Genomic DNA, 21226 nt, shown 5'->3' with positions numbered 1-21226 from the left:
CAAGAGCTACCCTCACTGCGTTGGCAAAGCTACATACTGGGAAAGATATCAACTCCCATGAGCGACTGCAGGAAGGTGTCGGTATCCAACTGCGCCATAGAGTCCTCCCACTCGATAATCGAACTGTCGAATCCACTCCACTGGATGCCTTCCGCGTACCCCGTCGAAGATGGCCATTGGGAAACTCCTGCACTCGATAGAGGCACGCTATCGGCGAAATCTGCCTGAAGGCGGCTGGAGATTTAGTTAGTAAGGCTCGAGGGTGGAGAGTAGGGATCGTACGTTTGGGTTGAGGCAGGATTCACTTCATTGCTAAACAGGTAGGGACAGCTCAAATTCTGTTCATCTCGTGTTGTGCTCTGGGACTGCCTCGGCCCAATCGTAAGAGGTATCAAAGAAGATGCTTCAGGTGGTTGTGATGGCACCAGATCTTTCATGAGACCCCTAAGTAGAATAGAGTATCGGAGAGCTGGGTGCGCGGCATCTATGCTGCACCTCTCGAGAATTGTTACAGTATCCTTGAGTGTGGCAATCAAAACGGTTTGATAGGATATACTGGGAATACCAGATCGTAAGGCCTGGCCTGTGTTATTCTGAGCGTCCTTTTTTCAAGGCAGTGTCTTACCTGAATCAAGAAGACAGAAGCAAACACAATTTTCATATAGTGCCTCGAACTAGCATATCTTAACGTGTTCTTGCCTGTAGGCGAGTGGAAATGCAGCATTAAACGAAGGAGAATCTCTGCCGCATCGATAGCTTGCTCTATGTAGTCGGCAAGTGAAGTTGGCGGGAATTCCCAGTCGTTTTCTTGTTGCTCAACGGAGCTTCGGCCAGAAAGCGATGCCATGTCCTTTCCTATTTTTGCCAGTTTGAGATACGTGCCTAGACTGATAGAAAACTCGTAGAGCCGAAGGTACTCAAAATCGATCCTCAACATGGTCCTCGAAAACTTGGACATGCCAGGAGCGTTGACTGGGACCAGTGAGCTCGCGTGAAGAGGGATATGGGATACAAGGCTTCTTACTCTCCCATAGACCTTCATACTGCGTCTTCCAGTTTTGGTTCATCATGTCGAAGTGTTGCAAAAGCGCTAATAAGCGTTGGTTCGTCTGGGGCGTACCGGTTTTGGGTTCAACAATGCCATCCTCCGTAGGTGGGTGCAGGACATCCTGGCTATGGGCCAAAAGCTTCATCAGTTCAACAAAGGCGCCATGGAAATGATCCGAGATACCAAAACTCAGGTTGGGTATGGCCTCGTTATTGTCTTGCGACCCATGAAGCCTGATGTTGCGGTCGTGGAAAGCCTGGCTGATCTGAGTGAGATCTACATCCTCAAAATTCATCAAAGCGGGTCGACCTAAACGGCGAGCAAGCGACTGAGACATGATGAGGCATCCGAATAGAGTGGTCAGGTATCGGCTCGAGGTCTGGAGGATTGGGCAGATCCTACGACTGGGGGGTAGAGATCGCAGCAGGAGAAAGGCATTCCCGACGTATGACCTAAGTATGAGTAATGTTGGTTAACACGCACGACATTGCGTGAAGCTCAGGACTAACCAAGAAACCCGGTCCGTTCGAAAAGCAGGTTGGAGGAGCAGCTCGCCAGCTCGTTGGGTGGACGATACTCCACTGCCAGGGGTGTTGTTTTCAACAAAGGCGTGTATGGGCTTGGGGAGCCACTCAGCAAGCATCAACAGAGTCTCAACAACCGATAGAGGCGACTTTGACCTGGCGCCTTCGAACACCACTCTGGCCAACTGGCGTTTTGTCCATAGCCAACAACTATTATGGGTCTCACAGCTTCTCTCGTACCCGCCGATGGTATGCCTTGGGAGGTGGTAGTAGCGGCTAGAAACTGTGATAAGGCATCCCAACAGGATGTCCTCCTCCTCGAACAGACAGCGCAATATTTGTAAATCAGGGTTAGGCGCACTAAGGCATGTATAGTAGGCATCTGGTACGAAGGGAAAGAAAGGATAGAGATCTCTGAAGAAGAAGCAGACATAAGCCAAGGCTTCGCTGGGCGTAACAACGTTCTCCCAGAAGAGGCGGCAGCGGAAGGTCGCTATTATCTCCTGTGTGTCGACATTCTCGCATGGCGAGACTGGTGATTCAAGCCTGACCTGCTCTTCCTCAACGTCTGCCAACCCTGAAATCCCGCTCTCACGTCTATTGTCTGAAGCGGCTGAGAGGACTGGGTGTTGGACGGGTTCGACATGGCCACTTGATGGTTCAACCTCGCTGCCGTGTCTTGCGGCCGCGTCGGACAAGAAAAGGAGTGCATCAGCCGAACTTCGAACATCAAAATGCTCGTGTGCCTTGAATATTCAGCATCTCAGATGGACAGATGAGATCAAAGCAGAGGGTGGGGTTGCACAAACCGGATTCTCGGTCGTCGTGTCTGGTGTTGGTGCTTCTAGCCGAGCTCGCTTCTCCCGAGCCTTCCTCGTTCGAGTGCTCGTATCGTAGGATCGCTTCTTGGCTTCAAATACGCATTCATGGCCATCTCTAGCATTGACTATGAGCAGGGGCAAAGCAGCAACCGACTGAGGTCATACTTCAGACATTGAACACAGCTCGCTCCGACTGCTCTATCCTCGACGATGCAACGGACTTTGCGTGCCCGGCATCCCGCACAAGACTTGTAGGTCCGCACAGTAAGACCAGAATCCGGGATTTTCGGGTCCTCTAGCTCATCAGTGCTTGAGACGCGGTCGAGCAGAGACATGGCGGGGTTGAGATGAAAGGGGGAAGTCTTCGGAAATTTCGGAATATTCGTAGCGGGGCTTCCTCAGCTTTATACGCGGGAGCGGTGCTATGAAGGGGGCTCGTTTGCGGGGAAGAAGGACTGAGAGCCGAGAGGCAAAATTGGCCAGGCAATGGAATGAGGTTTTTCTACATTGGTATTGAACTTGAATAATCAGATAATGCTTGTCAAGCACTGATGGGAAAAGAAGGGGGGCTCCTCTTAGGCCTGGGTGACCAAGATACACCCGCCCAACTATTCGCCCTCATGAGCGTGCTTTTTATTATTTACATCGCATGCGTCCAGAACCACCCCTTCGCCGTCAAGACTTGGCCCGTGGAAGGTGTGCCGCTTCCAGCCATACCAAAGAATCGTGACGAAAACCAGCGCGCCAATGAGCACAGCGGCTTGATAGTTCATCGAAGCTGCGGTAACAGGAACGGCCAAAGGGAAACAAAACAAGACAACGTATAACCCTGCATAAAAAGTAGAGAAGATGTTGCAAAATAGACCTCCTACCCGTCCTAGATTGAAGTAACGTTTCGGCAGGACACGTCGACCGCGGAAGAGCAGGATGGTTTGGGGAATGGCACAGGTAAGATTCGTCGACATGATAGCTAAGCCGACAATGCTATTGTACGCCGCTGAAGATGCGACATAGAGGAGACCGAATACGATCATGAAGACCCCGGCTAGGATCGTGGCGTTGACAGGGGCATGCAGAGTGCGGTGGATCTTGGCAAAGCAATGTGAGTAGGGGAGGCCACCGTCGCGAGCAAAGGCCCAGATGAGACGACCAGAAGTGACAAAGCAGCTGACCATAGCTCCGTAGTATATGAAGCAGATCCAAACCGTGAAAAAGGTTGCCGCTGCGTTGGAGTTGATCGCTTGTAGAAAGACCTCGTAGACGGGAACAGATGCTGAAGCCACGGCGTCGAGATCTGTTGTGCTGAAGAGCATAGCGATCGTCCAGGGAATGCTCGTTATTGTCCCAATAATCATGATCATCACAATAACTCGCGGAACAGTCCGCTCGGGGTTCGGTAGCTCCTCAGAGATATGCGTTGCACCGTCCAGACCAAGAAAGCCGTACATGGCCTGACCTGTCGCCAGGAGGAAAGCCAGTCCGTCTGGCCATCCTGTGACATTGACCCACTCAGTGAAGACAATTGCCGCTGGCTGTTTGTGTTCGCTTGAAGCTAGGATCGTGATGAATGCTACCAAAAGACCGAGGAGCGATGAGAAGAGGAAGACGCGTTCAGCTGTGGGGATCCAGCGTGGGAGTAGAACGATTATAAGACAAGAGATGACGGTGATGAGGACGTAGATCAGCCAGACTTGCCATGGCTTCCACACGAAGTCTGGGTGATAGAGAGAGGCGAGAATGAGGGACGTTTGGGAGCAGAAGACTGTGGTGCTAGCCGTCGTGAAAAGCCAGCCTTGAGCATGTTAGTTGGCTATTCTTAATTCAGACTTGAATCGTTCGGACAGACGCACCTAACACGCTGATCCATCCTACACCAAAAGCCAAGGGATCACGGTACCGTTCGGTCGAGAGCATGGCAACATAGCTGTTTGATAGGATTAGTCCACCATCCCGGCACAAAGAGGGGCAGGTGTTCTCACTGGTATTGACCTCCGCTAGACGGAAAAGCAGATGCCAACTCGGCCAAGCCAAGAGCGATGACAGTGCATGCAAAACAGGCCAGAACGAGGGCAAAGACCACAGCCGGTCCGCCACCAGCCAACAGCGGCGGGACAAACGTAGCCGAGTAGCCAATCCAAGTGTTGGTGATGGAGAAAGCCATGGCAAGAGCGGATAGCGTTGAGAAAATGCGAGGAATGTGCGTTGTAGAGGCCGTGTTCTGAGGTTGGAGGTGATTCCCCATTTCCTCGCGAGCGCCGGCATGATCCATTGTGTGATTCGTGGCTTGAGGGTATTCTACGATGGTTCCATTGAGTAAAATCCAAGCCAAGACGGGCCTAGATATAGGTAATACGCGCCTCGGGGTTATTACTCTCCGAGACAGAATACGCACTTGTTTCGCCCCCTCAAGTCACAAACCTTCCCCATGAACAGAAATTACGATCATGTCCGAGCTTCACTGGTCGAACCATCTCGACCGGCACTTATCCGACTTGATACGGAGCAAGAGCCGAGCTCATCTTATCTCTGAGAGTAAGGATCAGATAGGAAAAAGTAGCTAGTAAGAGATACTTATGTTGGAGTGATATTTGGTCCTGGATATATGTGCTTCTTAACGTACATAATGGGCTCCACGACCCTGTCCACACTCTGAGAGATAGCACTGCCCCCGCAGCGCCGTGATAGAAGGGAACGGCACTCGAACTTCATGGGGTTTAGTGCCTTGAAAAGGGTAAAAGATTTTGTCTCCAACCTTCCATGCGTCTCATCTTCTAGGTGATCGAGACCTTCGTGGAGACATTAGTTAACCCATGATAGGAAGGATCTTATCTCTATGTTGCGCGGCCCCATGAAGGATCAAGTGCTAGGCCTAAGAGATCGGCCCGAATTAGACAGCAGGGCCTATCTACCGGTACTAGCAAATGAACTGGGGCCTGTTACAGTATAGTGTGCTTTATGCAGTTCCAATAGATCGGATAAGCGGCGTCATTCTGCCTCCATAGCCACCCCATGGTTCCCCATTTTAACCCCATTTTAACCCCATTTTAACCCCAGATTCCTTATCGTCAGCAAGACCCCTTCATGGCTCAAATTTCCATGGCATGTCAATGGATGTCGATGCCAGGCATGTGATAATAGCACAAACTCCAGGAACTCTCACACTCTTCAACACTCATCAGCCTTTAAGAAGAAGGGTCCCATCCGTCCCTTCCAACTCGAAATGCAAAGGCATCATCATCTCAAGCTCCCCAAGTTCAGAGGTTCCTCAAGATGAGAACTACCCATTTGCTTTACCTTCTTTTCTCTGCTGGCATTCAGCTGCCTAAGACCTATGCGGCCGAGGTGACAGTGAACCCTTACGTCAACCCCGAAACGATTGGAACTTTCAACATCTCCAGTTTGAATAGCTCTGACCCGCGCTATTCTGCCTTCCTCACCCGCCAGGAGGCCGAGCGATTGCCAAATCGCACAACTCAGGTTCGTCATGGCTCAGGCCAGCGGAAAATGAGCATCGGCCGAGAAATCGATTTCACTACCAAGGCCAATGGCACCGAGCATGGAATCGACTCCTTCATGTATCACTTTGGTATTTCCGGTGTCATGATTGTCAAAGACGGCGCTATACGGCTGGAAAGATACCAGTACGGCAATGCTCCGTCTTTTAAAAATGTTGTCCAATCTGTTACCAAGTCCTTCCTGAGCATGATCTTGGGAGTAGCGGTCAAGCAGGGCAAGGTCAAGATGCAAGACCGGGCGTCGAAATACATCCCAGAACTTGCCGGATTCCCGTTCGGTGCTGTATCCCTCGAAGCCCTTTCTGACATGACGTCCGGGCTGGCCGAGCCTACTGGGCCTGACGCTCCGGACCTCTTCGCCGACGTCTACTATCGCACAAACGTGGACGCCGTACTCGACTACACCAAGAATTTCACCAAGGTCGCGAACCCAGGCAAGGTGTTCCTATATGCGGACATAAATTACTACGTCTTGTCTTTCGCTCTTCAGCGAGCTCTCGGGGAACCCATAGAGGACATGGTCACCAGGTACATCTGGGACCCAGCAGGGATGAAGTACGATGGGTATATGCGAACTACTGCTGCACATCAGGTCGATGGTCATGGAGGCCTCGCTATTACGCTTCAAGACATGGCTCGGTTTGGTCTCTTCGTCCTGGACAACCTCAATGGTGTAGGTGGTCCTAAAGTTCCACGAGGCTGGTTTAACGCCATTGCTGTCGGTAGCACAAGCACCGGCGTACGTGCCCCTGGCGCTATTGCAGTGGTTCCGGCCTCGGGATATCAGACTGGCTGGTGGACAATGCCACGCGGAGGGAAGAAGTATCAGATTGGCGATGACGATGGCTTTGCCGCCCTGGGCACATATGACCAGGCCATATATGTCATCCCTAAAATGAACATGACTGTTGTCTTGCAGTCTAGCTTCCCGGTGCATTACCCAGATCTGTTCTACTACGGACAGCAGTTTGTAACATCGGCTAGCTTAGCATTGAAAAGGAAGCACTAGGGATAGGTAGAAGATATATCTTGATATGCAATAATGCCTCTCTCTACTTATGAAATATGCTATTAGTAACCCCTAATCTTAGGACAAGATCACTCCTTTGGCGGTCGTGATTGATAGGCTGCATGCACCGAGTCACCTCCATGGAACGACGATGCCATCTCCTTCCTCTAGTCTTGCATTTTGGACATTTGCCCTTTCTTTTCGCGAACTTTTTTTTGGGCTTCCCTGTAGGGACGGAACAGCGAGAGCTTGGTCTTACCACACTCATCCACCGTCGTTTTGCCTGTGCTCAACATCTCCGTACAGCTGAGTGAAGCGATCCCCTCTGACAAGTCAAAGATGGCGACTATGCTAGCAGTGCCACCGAGCGCTTCTGTGGTTGGAGACCAGAGCGCCCTTGTTGGCCGCTCAGGCCAGTATTGGTAGCGAAGGTTGAAGTACTGACTATGTCTGCAAAAGCCTCCAGGCTGAATCGCCGGAGCACAGGGTTGGGCAAGGTTGCAGTCAAGCACAGGTTACGCTTCCTTCCTCCTTGATGTCAACCTGCAAAACGCCGCTTATCCTATCGATAGCCACGGGTTTGCCCCATGTGCGCCTTATTTGCCTTATCACTTAAACCTGAATTCAGATTCGCCGAGGTCATGAGGGTGACAGAAGAGGAGAGGGAACAGTCTGCACAATGGAGTCCTACATCTCATATCGTAGTTTTTATGAATAGATTGATCCTGGCAACACTGTCATGTAACGTAGAGATGAAACAACGATGATTTAACTCTAACCTTCGAGCTGAACTTGTTGTTATCTAAGACCTTGTGTGACTTCTTCAATAATAGTAGACGCTCCTACACCAAGTTAGTCACGATGGGAATCCGAATTCGGTTTATCATTGTCAAGTCATTCGTTTTCATCTACAATCATAATTACCTAGTTCTCATTGGGACTGTGGGGCCGCACAATGGTGGACGCTCTTTTTTTTTTAAAGAAGCCACAGACTGGAAGGGCCATTAACGTTGATCTCAAGCTCAATGAAATGACCATTGGTGGCGAGCAGTTTCAGTTTCAGTTGACTGATAAATCACGCTTACAAGACGTGGAGGCATTATAAAGGCCTTCAAGAATTACGGAACAAAGATCTATAACGCAATCACGAGGGAAAAGAGTGTTGAACAGAAAAAAGTGAAGAAGATCAAGGTGCAGCAAGCAAATGGGTTGACATTATAGGCGGCGATCAACAACCTCGTTTTCGCATTAGCAAATATCGTCACGTTTATGCGAACGCGCCAAAGCGTCATCTTATCACACTATTATATCTCCCGGCATGATCTACAAAGTTTAAAGCTTAAAATAGTGAGATAAGAGTCCGTCTTGACGTTATCGGAGCAGTCTACCGACTCGGGAAGGCTGTTTCGGCACCCTTGTCGCATCTCCATCCGGAATACGACTGAACCCCCATGTAAACTGACGAGATAGAGCTTTTGGCAGGCATATTTAAACACCTTCCTGCTTTGGATACGATGGGTGGGCTACTTGGATAGTTTACTTGGCAATGGGACTATTTATTGACCGCATGTCCGCCCATTATCGGTGGTCATCACACGCGCAACACCCAAACTCTTCAAGAATGGCTCGTCTTGCATTTTTGGCCCTCGTCTTTCAAGCCATCGGGCTAGCCATTGCCCTTCCTGCTTCTCAGGGATCCACCGCCCCGGCTGTGGAACAATGGATCGTGGCATTGAAACCCGAGGTATCCTCCGATGCCGACTTGAAGCTTCATGCTCGGTGGGTCTCGGACCTACACGCCAAGAACGTGCAGAAGCGTGACGATGCTCCGGCTGGGCTTGAGAAGACCTTCCAGTTTCCTGGCTTCTCGGCGTATGTCGGGTCTTTTGACGAGGATACGCTGGATGCTATTAAGCATAACCCCAATGTAAGTAGCCTTTCAGAGATGGAAATTTTAACACAGGGATACTAAATATGGTATATAGGTTACCGCTGTGGAGAAGAACCCAGAGGTCTTCTTGGCGTCGCCAATCACGCAGGAGAATCCTCCCTGGGGCCTGTCTGCCATCTCGCACGCCAACCCACCCTCTTCCTCCTCCAATTACAGGTACGACTCCAGCGCCGGTGCCGGAACGTTCTCCTACGTTCTAGATTCCGGGCTTCTGGCCAGTCACAGGGAGTTTGAGGGAAGAGCTGCCCTTGCCTATGATGCGACAAACGGAGCGGCGACTGACCACGGCCATGGTACTCACGTCGCTGGTATTATTGGTGGAGTTACCTACGGAGTCGCGAAGAAGACTTCAATCATTGGGGTTCAAGTTACTGGCTCATCTTCTGGCTCTGGTGCATGGATCTTGGACGGCCTAGATTGGACCGTTCGCGACGTCATTTCCAAGAACCGTGTCGGAAAGGCGGTCATCAACATGTCTCTTCTCACTGGAAGCTCTACTGTCGTCAACAACGCCGTCCAGGCAGCCATCGATAACGGCATCCCAGTCATCGCGGCTGCAGGCAACTCCAACGTCGACTCAGCTGACTGGTCACCTGCCAACCTCCCTGCCGCCATCACGGTCGCTGCAAGTAACAGTAACTATCAGCGATGGAGAGCCTCCAACTGGGGCTCTGTAGTGGATCTGTTTGCACCTGGAGAGAGTATCACCTCTGCTTGGTACACTTCGTCTACCTCAACCTATACTACTTCTGGCACGTCTCAGGCAGCACCACATGTTGCTGGAGTGGTGGCGTATCTTCTGGCACTGGAGGGCCCACGAACCCCTGCACAGATCAAGGCGAGGATTTTGGCACTAGCGACTAAGGACCTTATCTCGGATCGACGGGAGGTCCCGAATCTGCTGCTGTATAACGGCAATGGTGCCTAACTTGGAAGGGCTGCAGCAGGCTACAAGGTGGAACCAAGAATGGGGAAGCTATGAGCTTAATCGACAGTATGTCCGGTAGAATTAGAGTGACATCATTGATAACAGATTCATTCTCAAGCATCATATTGCGAATTTCGCTGTAAAGCTTATCACTGCGCAGCATTGAACGTTGTAGTGTAGGCAACATTATAGATTGCTATGTAGAGTTCCAAGGCCGAGTTACTATCGCCACTGCCCAATAGCTATGGTGACACAACTCAGACCATAAGAAGTAGATTATCAAGTATTCATGTCCAAATCCATCGTTTACTTTGTCTCGTCGATAGTCACAGTCTTGGTCGTCAAGTCGACCTTGGCCTTTCGGAAGTCCCTGGCGGAGACCTTTTGCTCAAACAGAATATCAATCTCAGCAAAAGTGCGGTCCTTGGTCTCGGGAAGACGGAAGAAGACCCAGGTAAGACCAATGCACATGATTCCACCGTAGAAAAAACCAGACTTGGCTCCCCAGTTCCAGGCGGCACGTTGGACCATGCGGGGAACTAGCTGGCCATAGATGAGCACGTTGACGTTGTAGGCGGCTCGGGCGATGGCGACACTCTTGATTCGAAGGTAGCTAGAGGGAATCTCGGTGACGACGGTGTAGATGACGGGACCGCAGGTGATGAAGAAGACAAAGTACTCGATTAGGAGGATACTGCCAATGGCGTAGGCAAACCTGGTATGCTTAAGCGTGTCTGGAATACCCAGGAAACCGATGAGGATGGACGTCGAGGCCATGAAGGTTGTTCCACAGAGAATCAGGGTCCTTCGGCCAACCTTGGGAGTGACCAAGAAGGCAATCATGACACCGACGATGGCCATGGCGTACTGTCCAATACCGAAGTTGAACGAGGCAGAGGTGGGAACACCAGCTTGCTGCAGGAAGTAGACGACATACGAGACAAGCGGGACGCAGAGTTCCTGGACGACGTATGTGAAAACCGTGATCTCTGTGCGTCGGAGGTTCTTCTTGCGGAAGAGATCCTTGTATGTGCTGGAGCTTCGGTGCTCGTTCTCAATCTGGATGGTGTACTTGATCAGGGACATGGAGTTGGCAATTTCCTCCTCGGTGCCGTCCTTGGATTGAAGCCTTCGCAGGGACTTTTCAGCATCATCGTGTCGGCCCTTTCGAACGAGCCACCATGGAGATTCGGGCGCAAAGTAGATGCCGATCGCCAGAGGGATGGGAAGAATCCACTGCATGGCAAAGGGGATTCTATAAGCCCACTGACCCTCCATGGAGAGGAAGCCTCGGAGGGTTCCGGTGCCGATGAGGTAGCCGATACTCCAGCACATGGACACCAACATGGTGAGGTAAGGTCGCAGGACGTTGGGGGTCACCTCGGCGGCATAAGTTGTGGTGAGGGTCTGGAAGACACCCCATGGGACACCGAGGAGGAGACCAGCGCCGAGGTACATGTAGATGCTGCTGGCAAAGAACTGAAGGAAGATGAAGCACATCATCAAGAAGAGACAGCCAAACATGACGATTCGGTAACCGAACCAATCAGCCAGAAGACCGTTGAGCAAAAGACCAATGATCTGACCGGCGTTGACGCAGTTTCCGATGGCGGCCTGGAGGTTGGCAGGCACCTGGTAATCGCCCGTGTCTTGAAGTTCGCCATATCGCTTCTGGAAGGCGGGGAAGGCGAAGAAGGCGGTGATGAAGGCCTTGTCGAAACCCTCCATGATCAAGGCAGATGAGAAGAGGAAGGAGAAGGCGCAGGCCTTGGGGTATTTCTTGAGACCCTGGAGGAAGCCAAGCTTGTGCTCGGCCTCGTTGGCCTGCTCAGCACCCTTGAGGATCTCATCGCCGTCGATGTTCTTCTCCTCGTCCCGGTCGGGGAGGACATCGACGGTGCCGGGGTCCTTGCGGTCTTCCTGATGTTCAACCATGTTGGCGAGGTCGTCTGTGGTAACTTGAAGAAGAGTGTGATCTCGAGATGAAAGTTCACCGAGTCTGACCTTGTTTACTCCGCACGGAGAAGAGGGGGGTATATATGGCCCCTTGAGTCAGTGAACTGCTGCGCCGTAATCCAGGCTCGGTCATGTCGGTCGAATGGATACCGCCCCATGCTAGCACTTAACCCGCAGTTCGGGGCAAGATTCGCCGGGGTGTTAGACTGGATTGGTGGAATTACCCAATACCAAGACTCGTAGAGGATGACATTATCCACGTCTTCCCCGCCCTTTTCCCCGCGTTTACCCCAGGAAAGGTTAAACTTGATTTCTCTCCCAACCCCCGAGGTTATTGTCAAGCTTGGCTTTATTACGGTCCAGTCAGTTAATTACGAGGGGCCTGTTCTCATCCCCATCACACCTGCTTGTGCGTGTGGCTTGTCAGGCCTACAATTAGCGGCTATACCCCCAACCCCATTGTGCTCTCTTTCCCCCAAACTTGGCCCCTTCTCCGACCCTTGTCACCCCCTTTGACTCTTTCTGCTGGTCACGTTCTGTACTCGCCACTCGGGACAATGTCGACCGCCAGTGTGCGTTGGCTAGAGGCCGACAGGAGCTCGGCTAGCGGTGTCTCTTTCGGTATGCCCTGGCCCAAGGGGTATCTTCGCCCGGGCCAAGCCTTTACCATTGGGGGAGATGATCAGACGTACCCGCTCGACTGTCGTGAGATTGCTTACTGGCCAGATGGTTCGCTAAAGTGGACGGCTCACTCCGTCAGTGGTAACCTCGGTCATCACGGGGTCTATCGCGTCAAGCCTGTCGATACGAGCGCGGAGCAGACTGGTGGCATTTCCATCAAAGAGGAGTCTGGAATTATCTCGGTGTCTACCCGAGCTGGGCTGGGAATTGAGTTTTCACTCTCAGCTGGGTCCTCTTTGTTCAATGGCCTTACGCTGAGCGGTCGCTCTCTTTGCTCGGGCGCAACCCTTGTCGCATCCATCAACAAGAAAGAATACGCGACATCTGTCAAGAACATCGTCATCGAAAACGCGACCGACAATCGTGCTGTTATCAAAGTTTCCGGAAATGTCGTCGCTGACGGTAAAGAACATCTCCCTTTCGATGTTAGAGTCTATGTTTACTCGGACGCGCCTACAATTCGAATCGTCCATTCCTTCATCCACGATCTCGATGGCGACGAGCCTTTGACGTCGCTGGGTGTCCAATTCAAGATCCCTCTCCAAGACACCGAATTCTATAACAGACATGTTCGTCTTGGTGGTGCAGCCGGGGGTGTCTTGAAGGAGGAAGTCCAAGGCCTCTCGGGCTTGAGATTCGGGCCCACCACTCAGAACAGGATTGACCAGACATCTGGAAAACCTGTCGTGCTTCGAGAGGATGAGTGGGAGAAGACCAATCTCTCTGTCGGCCTGGCTTCGGTTGCAACCTGGGATGCATACTCCCTCTCGCAACTCTCATCGGACGGCTTCACCATCAAGAAACGAACGAAACCGGGCTGCTCCTGGGTCAGGTCAACTGGCGGTGGTCGATCCGATGGAACTGTATACGTCGGGTCTGCCAACCATGGTGGAATTGCAGTTGGCCTGAACGAGTTCTGGGAACGGCACCCCACCCAGATCGACCTGTCGAACCTTACCAAGGATGAGGGAGCAATCACTATGTGGCTTTACTCTCCATTGGCGGAACCTCTCGAGACGATGCCTTACCACGACGGCCTTGGATTGGACACGTACCCCAAGCAGTTGGATGCACTCAATGTCACGTACGAGGACTACGAGCCAGGCTTTGCTACTGCAAATGGCATCGCACGGTCGAACCAACTCTTCCTCAGACCCTTCTTGGCCACACCATCCAACGAGGACTTTAGTCTCTTTTCGTCCCTCGTTCGCGATCCTCCCTGTCTTTCCCCGACACCAGAATATATGCATTCGACAAAGGTCTTTCATGGCTGCTGGTCTCCCGGCTCTCGAATCTTGGGTGATGCTCCCTCAGAGAAAGAGTCCAATATTGAGAAGAATCTCGACCTGCTGTTCGGCTACTACAAAGGACAAGTCGAACAACATCGCTGGTACGGCTTCCTAGACTATGGCGATGTCCAACACACATACGATCCATACCGCCATGCATGGAGATACGATGTCGGTGGCTACGCCTGGGACAACTCGGAGTTGTCCACAGACTTGTGGCTCTGGTTGTACTTCCTTCACACAGGTCGTGCCGACGTGTTCAAGATGGCTCGAGTCATGACCGCACACACTGCCGAGGTCGACGTTTACCACTCCGGCAAGCTCAAGGGCTTTGGAACTCGTCACGGCGTGCAGCATTTTAGCGATAGCTCTAAGCAGCTCCGTATCTCCAATGTTTTGTACAGACGCATTTACTACTACTTGACTGGCGACGAACGCATGGGAGATTTAATCTCAGAGCTAGGTCAATGCCAAAATGCTCTTCTTGTCCTTGACTCTCATCGGAAGGTGCAAGAACACGCAGGCATTCCTGATGGTTTTGCCATGGCAAACATTGGCCTTGACTGTGGTCCCCTTGCTGCGTCGTGGTTGACTACCTGGGAGAGACGGTCCGAGGGTTGGAAGCAGTCCAGAGATCTCCTGTTGAAGATGCTCGAGGGTCTTTCCAAGCTTTCGCACGGCATTGGAAACAATGCAATTCTCCTGAATCCCATGACTGGCGATATCCTGGAATGCCCTCCTCCCACTCCTGCATGGGCCATTTCACATTTGTCCATGCTTTTCGGCTTCCCCGAGATCTTCACCGAGCTCTTGGACTACGCGAAAGATGACTACCCTGCCGTAGTAAAGGCCTTCACTGAAGTCTGGCTCCGCTACTGCAGAGCCTACAACGGAACCCCTGAGGTTCAGCTCAAAGAGTTTGGCTTCGAGTTCCCAGAACCCACGGTAATGTGGCGCCAAAGTCACTCCACCTTGACAGCGATAGCATCAGTTGAGCAAAAGAGCGAAGAGCTGGGCAAAGCTGCTTGGGACCAATTCTTCAAGATCGATGGATACCTTGAAAATCAGGACTGGCAGGTCAACAAGGCGTCCCCACCTGAGTTCTTCAACGAGGGAGAGGAGGCACCGTGGGTTTTTACCAACGAGACTGCGCGGTATGGTGTCAGTGCCATCTTTAACTTGGCAAATATTCGGCAGTATCTTTGATCTGCCTGGATGCAAAATATCGTAGATGAAGGGAGGAAATAGATGTGGTTCCCCGGGGTTGGAATGAATTAGAGACGTGCTATTTAATACTTGTATTACCCAGAACTGATCTACCCAACGACCAACATTATGAAAAAGCTCTACTAATCCTTGTACTGGTACCCATTTATCCACAAAATTGCTCTTCTTTCAGCTCCCATTCGTATTCTTGCTCTCCGTCCCTTAAAAGGCCCGTGGTCGGGTCGCGTTTCTGCACAGAGGAGCGTCGCGATCCGGCTCACCCTAGAGTCACAACCTAACATTTCGCTGCAGAACCAACCAACCCATGGCAAGTCTCGTAGTTGCTTATTTAGCGATAATAGGTAGCTCGGTGATGTCGGTCCATGTTCCTGACAAGTCTTCTGGGATTTGTTAGCCTGGAATCTTGGTTCGGTCAGGCTTTCGTACTCGACTTCATTTGCGGACCAAGCATTGCTGGGAAGAGAAGGCCAGGATGAAGGGCGGTCTGGGACAAGGTAGCAATGAGCATCATACTATTATATCCAGTTAGAAAGACATATAATTCTGTCAATGTCGTGTCAAGCTGGACTTACAATCCTTCCAGAATGATGAAAGCAGTTTCATCCTTCATGAGCTCATTACCCCAGCCACCTCTCATCTCGGCAATTCGGTAGACGCAACGGATATAAATAGCTGTGAACGCGGTAATAAGGCCGAACAAGAAAAGTCGAAAACGCATGCTGCGCCATGCCTCCAATGCGGTGCCAGAGAGAGGGTCTACAGGGCGTGCCGCGATCCGCCTGACAAGGAACAGAACTGACAATATGGCGAAGATGGATAGCGTGACGACCTGGAACGCAATTCCTGCCATCATGATATTGTTTCCTAGCTCAAGCATATCCTTGTCGGAGCCGGCAGTTGCTGCGATGCCACCGCCAGTTGCTTGTAAAACCAGCGAAATGATGTCGGCGGTAACGAAGACGATGGTGTACTGCTTTGGTTTGAGAATAGAGCACTCGGGACCAAACAATTCGACAAGGTATTTGAGCATGAGATAAACAGCCGCACTGTTGAAGGCCGGGGAAATGATGAGACAGCAGACTTGAGCCTGGAAGGGCATCGAGTCGAAGGGTCGGAAGTATAGGCCTAGACGACTGAGATACCCCAGGACCATGGCCAAGCAGCCAAGAGCTAGTGCAATGGCATAGCCTTTGATGCGGTAGCGAATGCCCAACCAAATGTTTGCAGCGAAGCAAACGGCGAAGAAGGCGACAAAGAAGGCGTTGACACCGAGGTTCGGACGGTATCCGTAGATGGTGTATTTTAGGCACTCGGGGGTGATGTCTGTGCAGAACTGTGGTTCTGGCGCCATTTTGAGATCGAGATTCGGGTGTTTTAGCGTAAGGCAAGGTGTTAAGAGGCCGATGATGGGTGCAACGAAGAGAGGGATTGAATAGAAGGAAAATGAGGGAAACAAGAAGAGCGGCTTGGAGGCAGTTGAAGAATTAGATCAGCGAGCAAAACGACAAGAGGCATGACGAATAAATAACTAAATATCTGCGAGTCTCGTTTAACGTGTCGACTCAAATTGTCTTTTTATTGCAATTGTCTCCTCCCCAAAAATAGTTGCATCAAAGACCGAGCTGCCTGTGGAGGAGCGGCTCCCCTGCATGAAACGACGAAATCCTTCAGATCTCCAGGGATCCTCGGTCTTTGATAAAGCTTATCTATTGGTCAGATTCTCCCTGGCCCCAGTATTTCCTCGGTCTTTGACTTTACGCTAGAGTTCTTTTGGCATGGACGCGATTAATGATCAAACCGAGATCCACCTCGTTGATGATGAACTCGTTCTTTTAAATACTCCTGGGAAGCCATCCCTCGCCATGCTCGGTCTTTCCCTCCTGTATTTCGTACATCGGTCTTTACATGTCGTCGTCAGCCTTGCTAGGCACATTGACCAGTGTGGACCATGCTTACACCTGCAGCCGATAAGGCCAAGCCCAAGCGGACCAGGACCAACGTTAAGCAATCAAAATACGGGTGTTTCACTTGCAAGTGAGTCTGCTATACGAGTCTAGGCTCCATCATGACGCTTACAACTCCTATTAAGAGCTCGGCGAATCAAATGCGACGAATTAAAGCCAACCTGCCGACGGTGCTTAACATCCAGACGACCATGTGCCTATCCACATGGGGCACCTCCTGCACCAGCAACAACATCCCTTGCGCCCAACCCAACCCTCCCACAGAATCGCTTCGTCAATCTCATATGCAGAGTCTTAGTGCAAGGACCCCGAAGGTCAAAGAACGACCTTGAGGTAGCATTCTGGTCTCACACTATCCCCCAGCTGACGCAATCAATCCCCTCGGTGCAAGCAGCAGCAGCAGCCTTTGGCGCGTCATACGATGCACACGTACTCAGAGGCAACCAGTCATTTGAGGCTATAGAGAGCTACGCCAAGGCATTACACCTGGTACAGATCGACCTTGATTCTCTCGGGTATGGGATAGTTCCTTGCATTGTGGCGTGTCTCTTTCTCTCCTGTGCTGAGGCGTTGCAACAACAGCTTGGCAAGGGTCTCCTACATCTTCAAGGAGCATTTGCATTGCTGAAAACTGAACCGAAACCGACAGAGAAGGCCATTATGAACATGGAGAAGATATCGTCGCTATTGAGGAAACTGGACCTCCATTCCGCATGGTTCGCAGTTGGCCGCGCACCCGATTTGCCCCCTTTGCCTATCCCCACGCCAACGGCTTTGCTGTCATGCTCGCCCGACCAAGCCCTCTATCGCATCTTACATCCGTGTTATCACTTCATCGCCACCGCATCAAAATATAGATATGTCAGCCGTCGAGTATTGCCGCCTGGGCTTCTCATCGAGCAAGGTCGCCATCTTGCTGATCTGAAGCAATGGCTATCACGTCACAGAGTGACAGAGATCACTCTGGGCAATGAACAGCTGCTCGCTCTCCGAACGCAATGCCTAGCCGCTTTCGTCCATGTCGCTAACGCCCTTGAACCCCACGAATCGGCATTCGATGACTATGCCCCCGAATTCCAGGAAATTGTGACTTCTGTCGAGGCGCTTTTCCGTTGCGCGACCGATGGCGACGCGGCATATGGAAGCAATAGCCTGCCGTTCTTCACTCCAGAGATGGGAATCATTCAACCGTTGCAATTTACGGCGCTCAAATACCGGCATCCTACCTGGCGACGCAGAGCCATCACGTTGTTGCGGAAAAGTGGGAGGGAGGGTCCTTGGGTTGGTGAAATCGAGGCTGCCGTGGCCTCCACTGTTGTCGAGAGGGAAGAGAAGTCAACAGAGTCAGGCGAAATAGTTCTAGAAAAACCAAGACAGGTTTCGGAGTTTTCTAGAATCAACGCTTGCTGGGTTGTCGAGTATGTGGGAGATGCAGGGGACTATAGTAGCGGTGTTAGGACAAGGATAAGGAAAGTCAAAGCAATACTGATTAGATGCCACGACATTGAAGAGATGTTACGGGGGTCAGAAGAAGGCCCTAACGCCTTTCCATGGCGGGATCAAACGCACTGGGCTGGGTGGGAGGAAACGATATCAGTTCCACACAGTTCAGAACTGGAGCCCTGTTCTTCACCAAAGGGTCAGGAAGACATTTTTTGTTGACAATTGGACAGATAGCACAGCCTGCTCTCTAAATAACAGATGGCCACTTGTCTGCAAGCTCCTACTGCCAATCATGTCTGGGGACGCGTCTCTCCTACTTGTCTAAGCCCCTTGAAGGAGACTACTTTATGGTGGCTGCAGGACCCGAGATTGCAGGTCAGCCAATCACGACTATTTTTGCCTGCAATTCTCGGGAATTATGTAGGTACGTCTTGGCCTGACAACTCCAAGCCGTGTAACGCTCAGCCATGTTTCGTACTTCAGCCGTGGCTTGGCAATGTGCAGATCAAACAAATGTCGGGCTGTGAACAAGCAATTTGCCACACAAAAGCGCCTTTACCCCGCATGGCAGAGAATTCTTGGACTTGACTTTCTCACATTCTTTCCTCCATTCTCATCTCTCTGCCCGTTACGGAATCAAGCGCGAAATGGAGACCCCCCTTACAAACCCGTACCCCGACCAGATGAACACCCACGCCCAACAGGAGGAGTCGATCTTGGCTGGAGATGGCACACGACCTGTGTCTCCATTGGAAAGTCACATGAACTCGCCCATTTTGGGCGCTGTGACGCCGGAAACCGCACCTGACCCAGACAATCCGCGCCCCGAGAGTGCCAACGAGAAGACATGCACCCGCATCTGCAACTCCTGGGAAGGCTTCTTACTTAGGCCCTGGAAAATGTTTTTAATCCTTCTCATCGGCGTTATCTTTGCCGTTGGTCACCATTTATTCTACCTTCATCTCGACGGCAAGGAAGGCGATGCGCAGTCCCTCATGTTCCGATACGGCACTATTATTGCCTTCTGCGCCAAAACCAGCTTCGGAACCGCCGTGACCATGGCATTTCAGCAAAGAGCTTGGCTCGTTGTGCGCCGGAGGACTGCTCGACTTGACACAGTCGATTCCATCTTTACAGCCAACACCGAGTTTATGTCGCTGGTTGACTGGCGGGCGATAAAAAGGGCCAAGATATCGACTTGCCTCGCTCTTTATTGCTGGCTCACACCACTGGTCGTGATCTTGACTTCAGAAACTCTTTCTACCGTCGTGTGGTTGGAGTCTGCGTCCTGTCCATCTGTACGCACTCTGAACTTCGACAACGAAGCAATCGCCGATTGGCGTCTCCCCGTCAAGATCAACGACCACATGGGGATATCGGTATCACTCTGGAACTCCACAGAGCCAGGAAAGGATCAATTGGATATCACAAAGGGCGAGACTGACTACTGGAACCGACCCTCCATGCAGTACGCGAGGCAGCTTCTTCCTCCGGTTTTATGCCAAGGCCAACCTACAACCCGAAAGAAGGCGGGTGTGGCGATATGTTCCGATAACTGGGACTGCTCCTACGTCATCAGTTTCGTTGGCCCAGGTTATAAGTGCCAGCAGCTCGCGTCTGGGGTGGGCTCCAAGGTGAAGAAACTTGGAGAATCTGAAGCGCCGTTCGACACCAGCGACATCGTGCCAGAGGGCAACTTTACCTACCTCGCTCAGACAAAAATGGGTGAATACGGTGAACAGCAGCTGGCGACAAGCGGCCCAGGCGGAAGACCTAGCTTCAGTCAACCATATCCAAAGAACTTGGGGGCTTTTCGAACGGAACCTATAATCTGGATTGGATATGCTACCGTCAACGATACCTCACTCCCGCAACCCATGTCAAGGGAAGACCCAGACTGGTATGATGCCTACACCCCGGTCATTTTTGGCTGTGAACACTATGAGATCAACTACACCGTCAAGTTCGAATACATTAGAGGGGAACAATCTCAAGAAATCATCGGTCGCGACTACATGAAGAAGGTAGTAAACACCACATATCTCGCCGGCGAAGGGGACCTGGACAAAAGGCTTAGGGATCGCACCGTGGCTACGCCAGAGGAGAATTACGTGTTTCCACGTGATGTTAGGAGCTACAAACGAACAGCGGCATTCCATTCACTCGGTCATGGTTTGAGGTCCTACCTGGATGGAAAAATCAAGATGCCATATGCAATTGCAGAAACAGACATTGTGCTGACATCTCTTATAACCCACGTCAACCTCCTTCCTGTCGATAATCTTCCAAGTGCCATAGAGAAGTTGTACGAAGACATCATAGTGTCGCTATTGTCCAACCCGGCCTTCCTTGCCGTCTCTTGGGCATCCAATGGGAAACCCTCAGGATACGCTCGCGGCGGCCCCGATACAAACTATCCGTGTGTTCGTACACGGCCGAGTACTATTTTTCGTTATGATATGCTCCAGCTCGTGGCGGTGTATCTTGTCAGCTTTGTCTTGGCTTTGATTGGGGTGCTTCTGGGGTTTCAAGCGGCTTGTGAAGAAGGGTTGATGCGCGATATGAAGCCATCGTCCATCATTGAAGCCACCCGAGCTCCGAGTCTCAACGAACTGGGACCTGGAGGCGAGTTGGACAAGAACAATGTCAGGGTCGGATACGGATTGGTACAGCAGCATGCTGGTGGAAGTCTGAGGAGCTTTGGATTGGAGGGGGGTGTGATACAGAAATCTGGGCGATCTTGAGGGGGTTTGATTTGAAGACGGACATCTACTATGGAATCAGGACATGGAACTACGAGGCGCTTAATGGAATGTGGTTTATGATTTGTGCACAAGCTGAAGGATTTACCTGCCCTCAGTGAACGTTGA

General features: G+C 51.4%; 9 protein-coding genes across 9 annotated transcripts; 5 read left to right on the top strand and 4 right to left on the bottom strand.

Moving 5' to 3' along the window:
* Positions 1–12: 12 nt before the first annotated feature.
* On the bottom strand, positions 13–2728 carry NECHADRAFT_82958 (uncharacterized protein; the record flags this gene model as incomplete). Its single annotated transcript, XM_003049226.1, has 8 exons — positions 13–29; positions 125–234; positions 283–602; positions 653–972; positions 1025–1500; positions 1558–2318; positions 2382–2518; positions 2548–2728. The coding sequence occupies 8 exons, from the start codon at positions 2726–2728 to the stop codon at positions 13–15; spliced, it is 2322 nt and encodes a 773-aa protein (XP_003049272.1).
* A 273-nt stretch (positions 2729–3001) lies between these two features.
* Positions 3002–4635, bottom strand: NECHADRAFT_45162 (uncharacterized protein; the record flags this gene model as incomplete). The annotated part of the gene is made up of 3 exons (XM_003049225.1): positions 3002–4185; positions 4244–4317; positions 4373–4635. 3 exons carry the CDS (start codon positions 4633–4635, stop codon positions 3002–3004), a joined length of 1521 nt encoding a protein of 506 aa, XP_003049271.1.
* A 1028-nt stretch (positions 4636–5663) lies between these two features.
* On the top strand, positions 5664–6917 carry NECHADRAFT_82956 (uncharacterized protein; the record flags this gene model as incomplete). The annotated part of the gene is made up of 1 exon (XM_003049466.1): positions 5664–6917. The coding sequence occupies one exon, from the start codon at positions 5664–5666 to the stop codon at positions 6915–6917; it is 1254 nt and encodes a 417-aa protein (XP_003049512.1).
* Positions 6918–8538: 1621 nt separating this feature from the next.
* Positions 8539–9796, top strand: NECHADRAFT_95099 (uncharacterized protein; the record flags this gene model as incomplete). Its single annotated transcript, XM_003049465.1, has 3 exons — positions 8539–8565; positions 8611–8844; positions 8903–9796. 3 exons carry the CDS (start codon positions 8539–8541, stop codon positions 9794–9796), a joined length of 1155 nt encoding a protein of 384 aa, XP_003049511.1.
* Positions 9797–10102: 306 nt separating this feature from the next.
* Positions 10103–11731, bottom strand: NECHADRAFT_45302 (uncharacterized protein; the record flags this gene model as incomplete). The annotated part of the gene is made up of 1 exon (XM_003049224.1): positions 10103–11731. The coding sequence occupies one exon, from the start codon at positions 11729–11731 to the stop codon at positions 10103–10105; it is 1629 nt and encodes a 542-aa protein (XP_003049270.1).
* Positions 11732–12309: 578 nt separating this feature from the next.
* NECHADRAFT_45477 (uncharacterized protein) lies at positions 12310–14928 on the top strand (the record flags this gene model as incomplete). The annotated part of the gene is made up of 1 exon (XM_003049464.1): positions 12310–14928. The coding sequence occupies one exon, from the start codon at positions 12310–12312 to the stop codon at positions 14926–14928; it is 2619 nt and encodes an 872-aa protein (XP_003049510.1).
* A 433-nt stretch (positions 14929–15361) lies between these two features.
* NECHADRAFT_45506 (uncharacterized protein) lies at positions 15362–16300 on the bottom strand (the record flags this gene model as incomplete). The annotated part of the gene is made up of 2 exons (XM_003049223.1): positions 15362–15461; positions 15522–16300. 2 exons carry the CDS (start codon positions 16298–16300, stop codon positions 15362–15364), a joined length of 879 nt encoding a protein of 292 aa, XP_003049269.1.
* A 597-nt stretch (positions 16301–16897) lies between these two features.
* NECHADRAFT_45540 (uncharacterized protein) lies at positions 16898–18575 on the top strand (the record flags this gene model as incomplete). Its single annotated transcript, XM_003049463.1, has 2 exons — positions 16898–16983; positions 17039–18575. 2 exons carry the CDS (start codon positions 16898–16900, stop codon positions 18573–18575), a joined length of 1623 nt encoding a protein of 540 aa, XP_003049509.1.
* Positions 18576–19003: 428 nt separating this feature from the next.
* On the top strand, positions 19004–21164 carry NECHADRAFT_95095 (uncharacterized protein; the record flags this gene model as incomplete). Its single annotated transcript, XM_003049462.1, has 3 exons — positions 19004–19112; positions 19170–21071; positions 21118–21164. 3 exons carry the CDS (start codon positions 19004–19006, stop codon positions 21162–21164), a joined length of 2058 nt encoding a protein of 685 aa, XP_003049508.1.
* Positions 21165–21226: the final 62 nt, after the last annotated feature.

The sequence above is a fragment of the Fusarium vanettenii genome, assembly GCF_000151355.1.
Source record: "Fusarium vanettenii 77-13-4 chromosome 7 genomic scaffold NECHAsca_9_chr7_10_0, whole genome shotgun sequence".
In the NCBI taxonomy this organism is placed as follows: Eukaryota; Fungi; Ascomycota; class Sordariomycetes; order Hypocreales; family Nectriaceae; genus Fusarium; species Fusarium vanettenii.
Note: the sequence above shows the minus strand (reverse complement) of the source record. Positions and strands in the feature narration are given on the sequence as shown.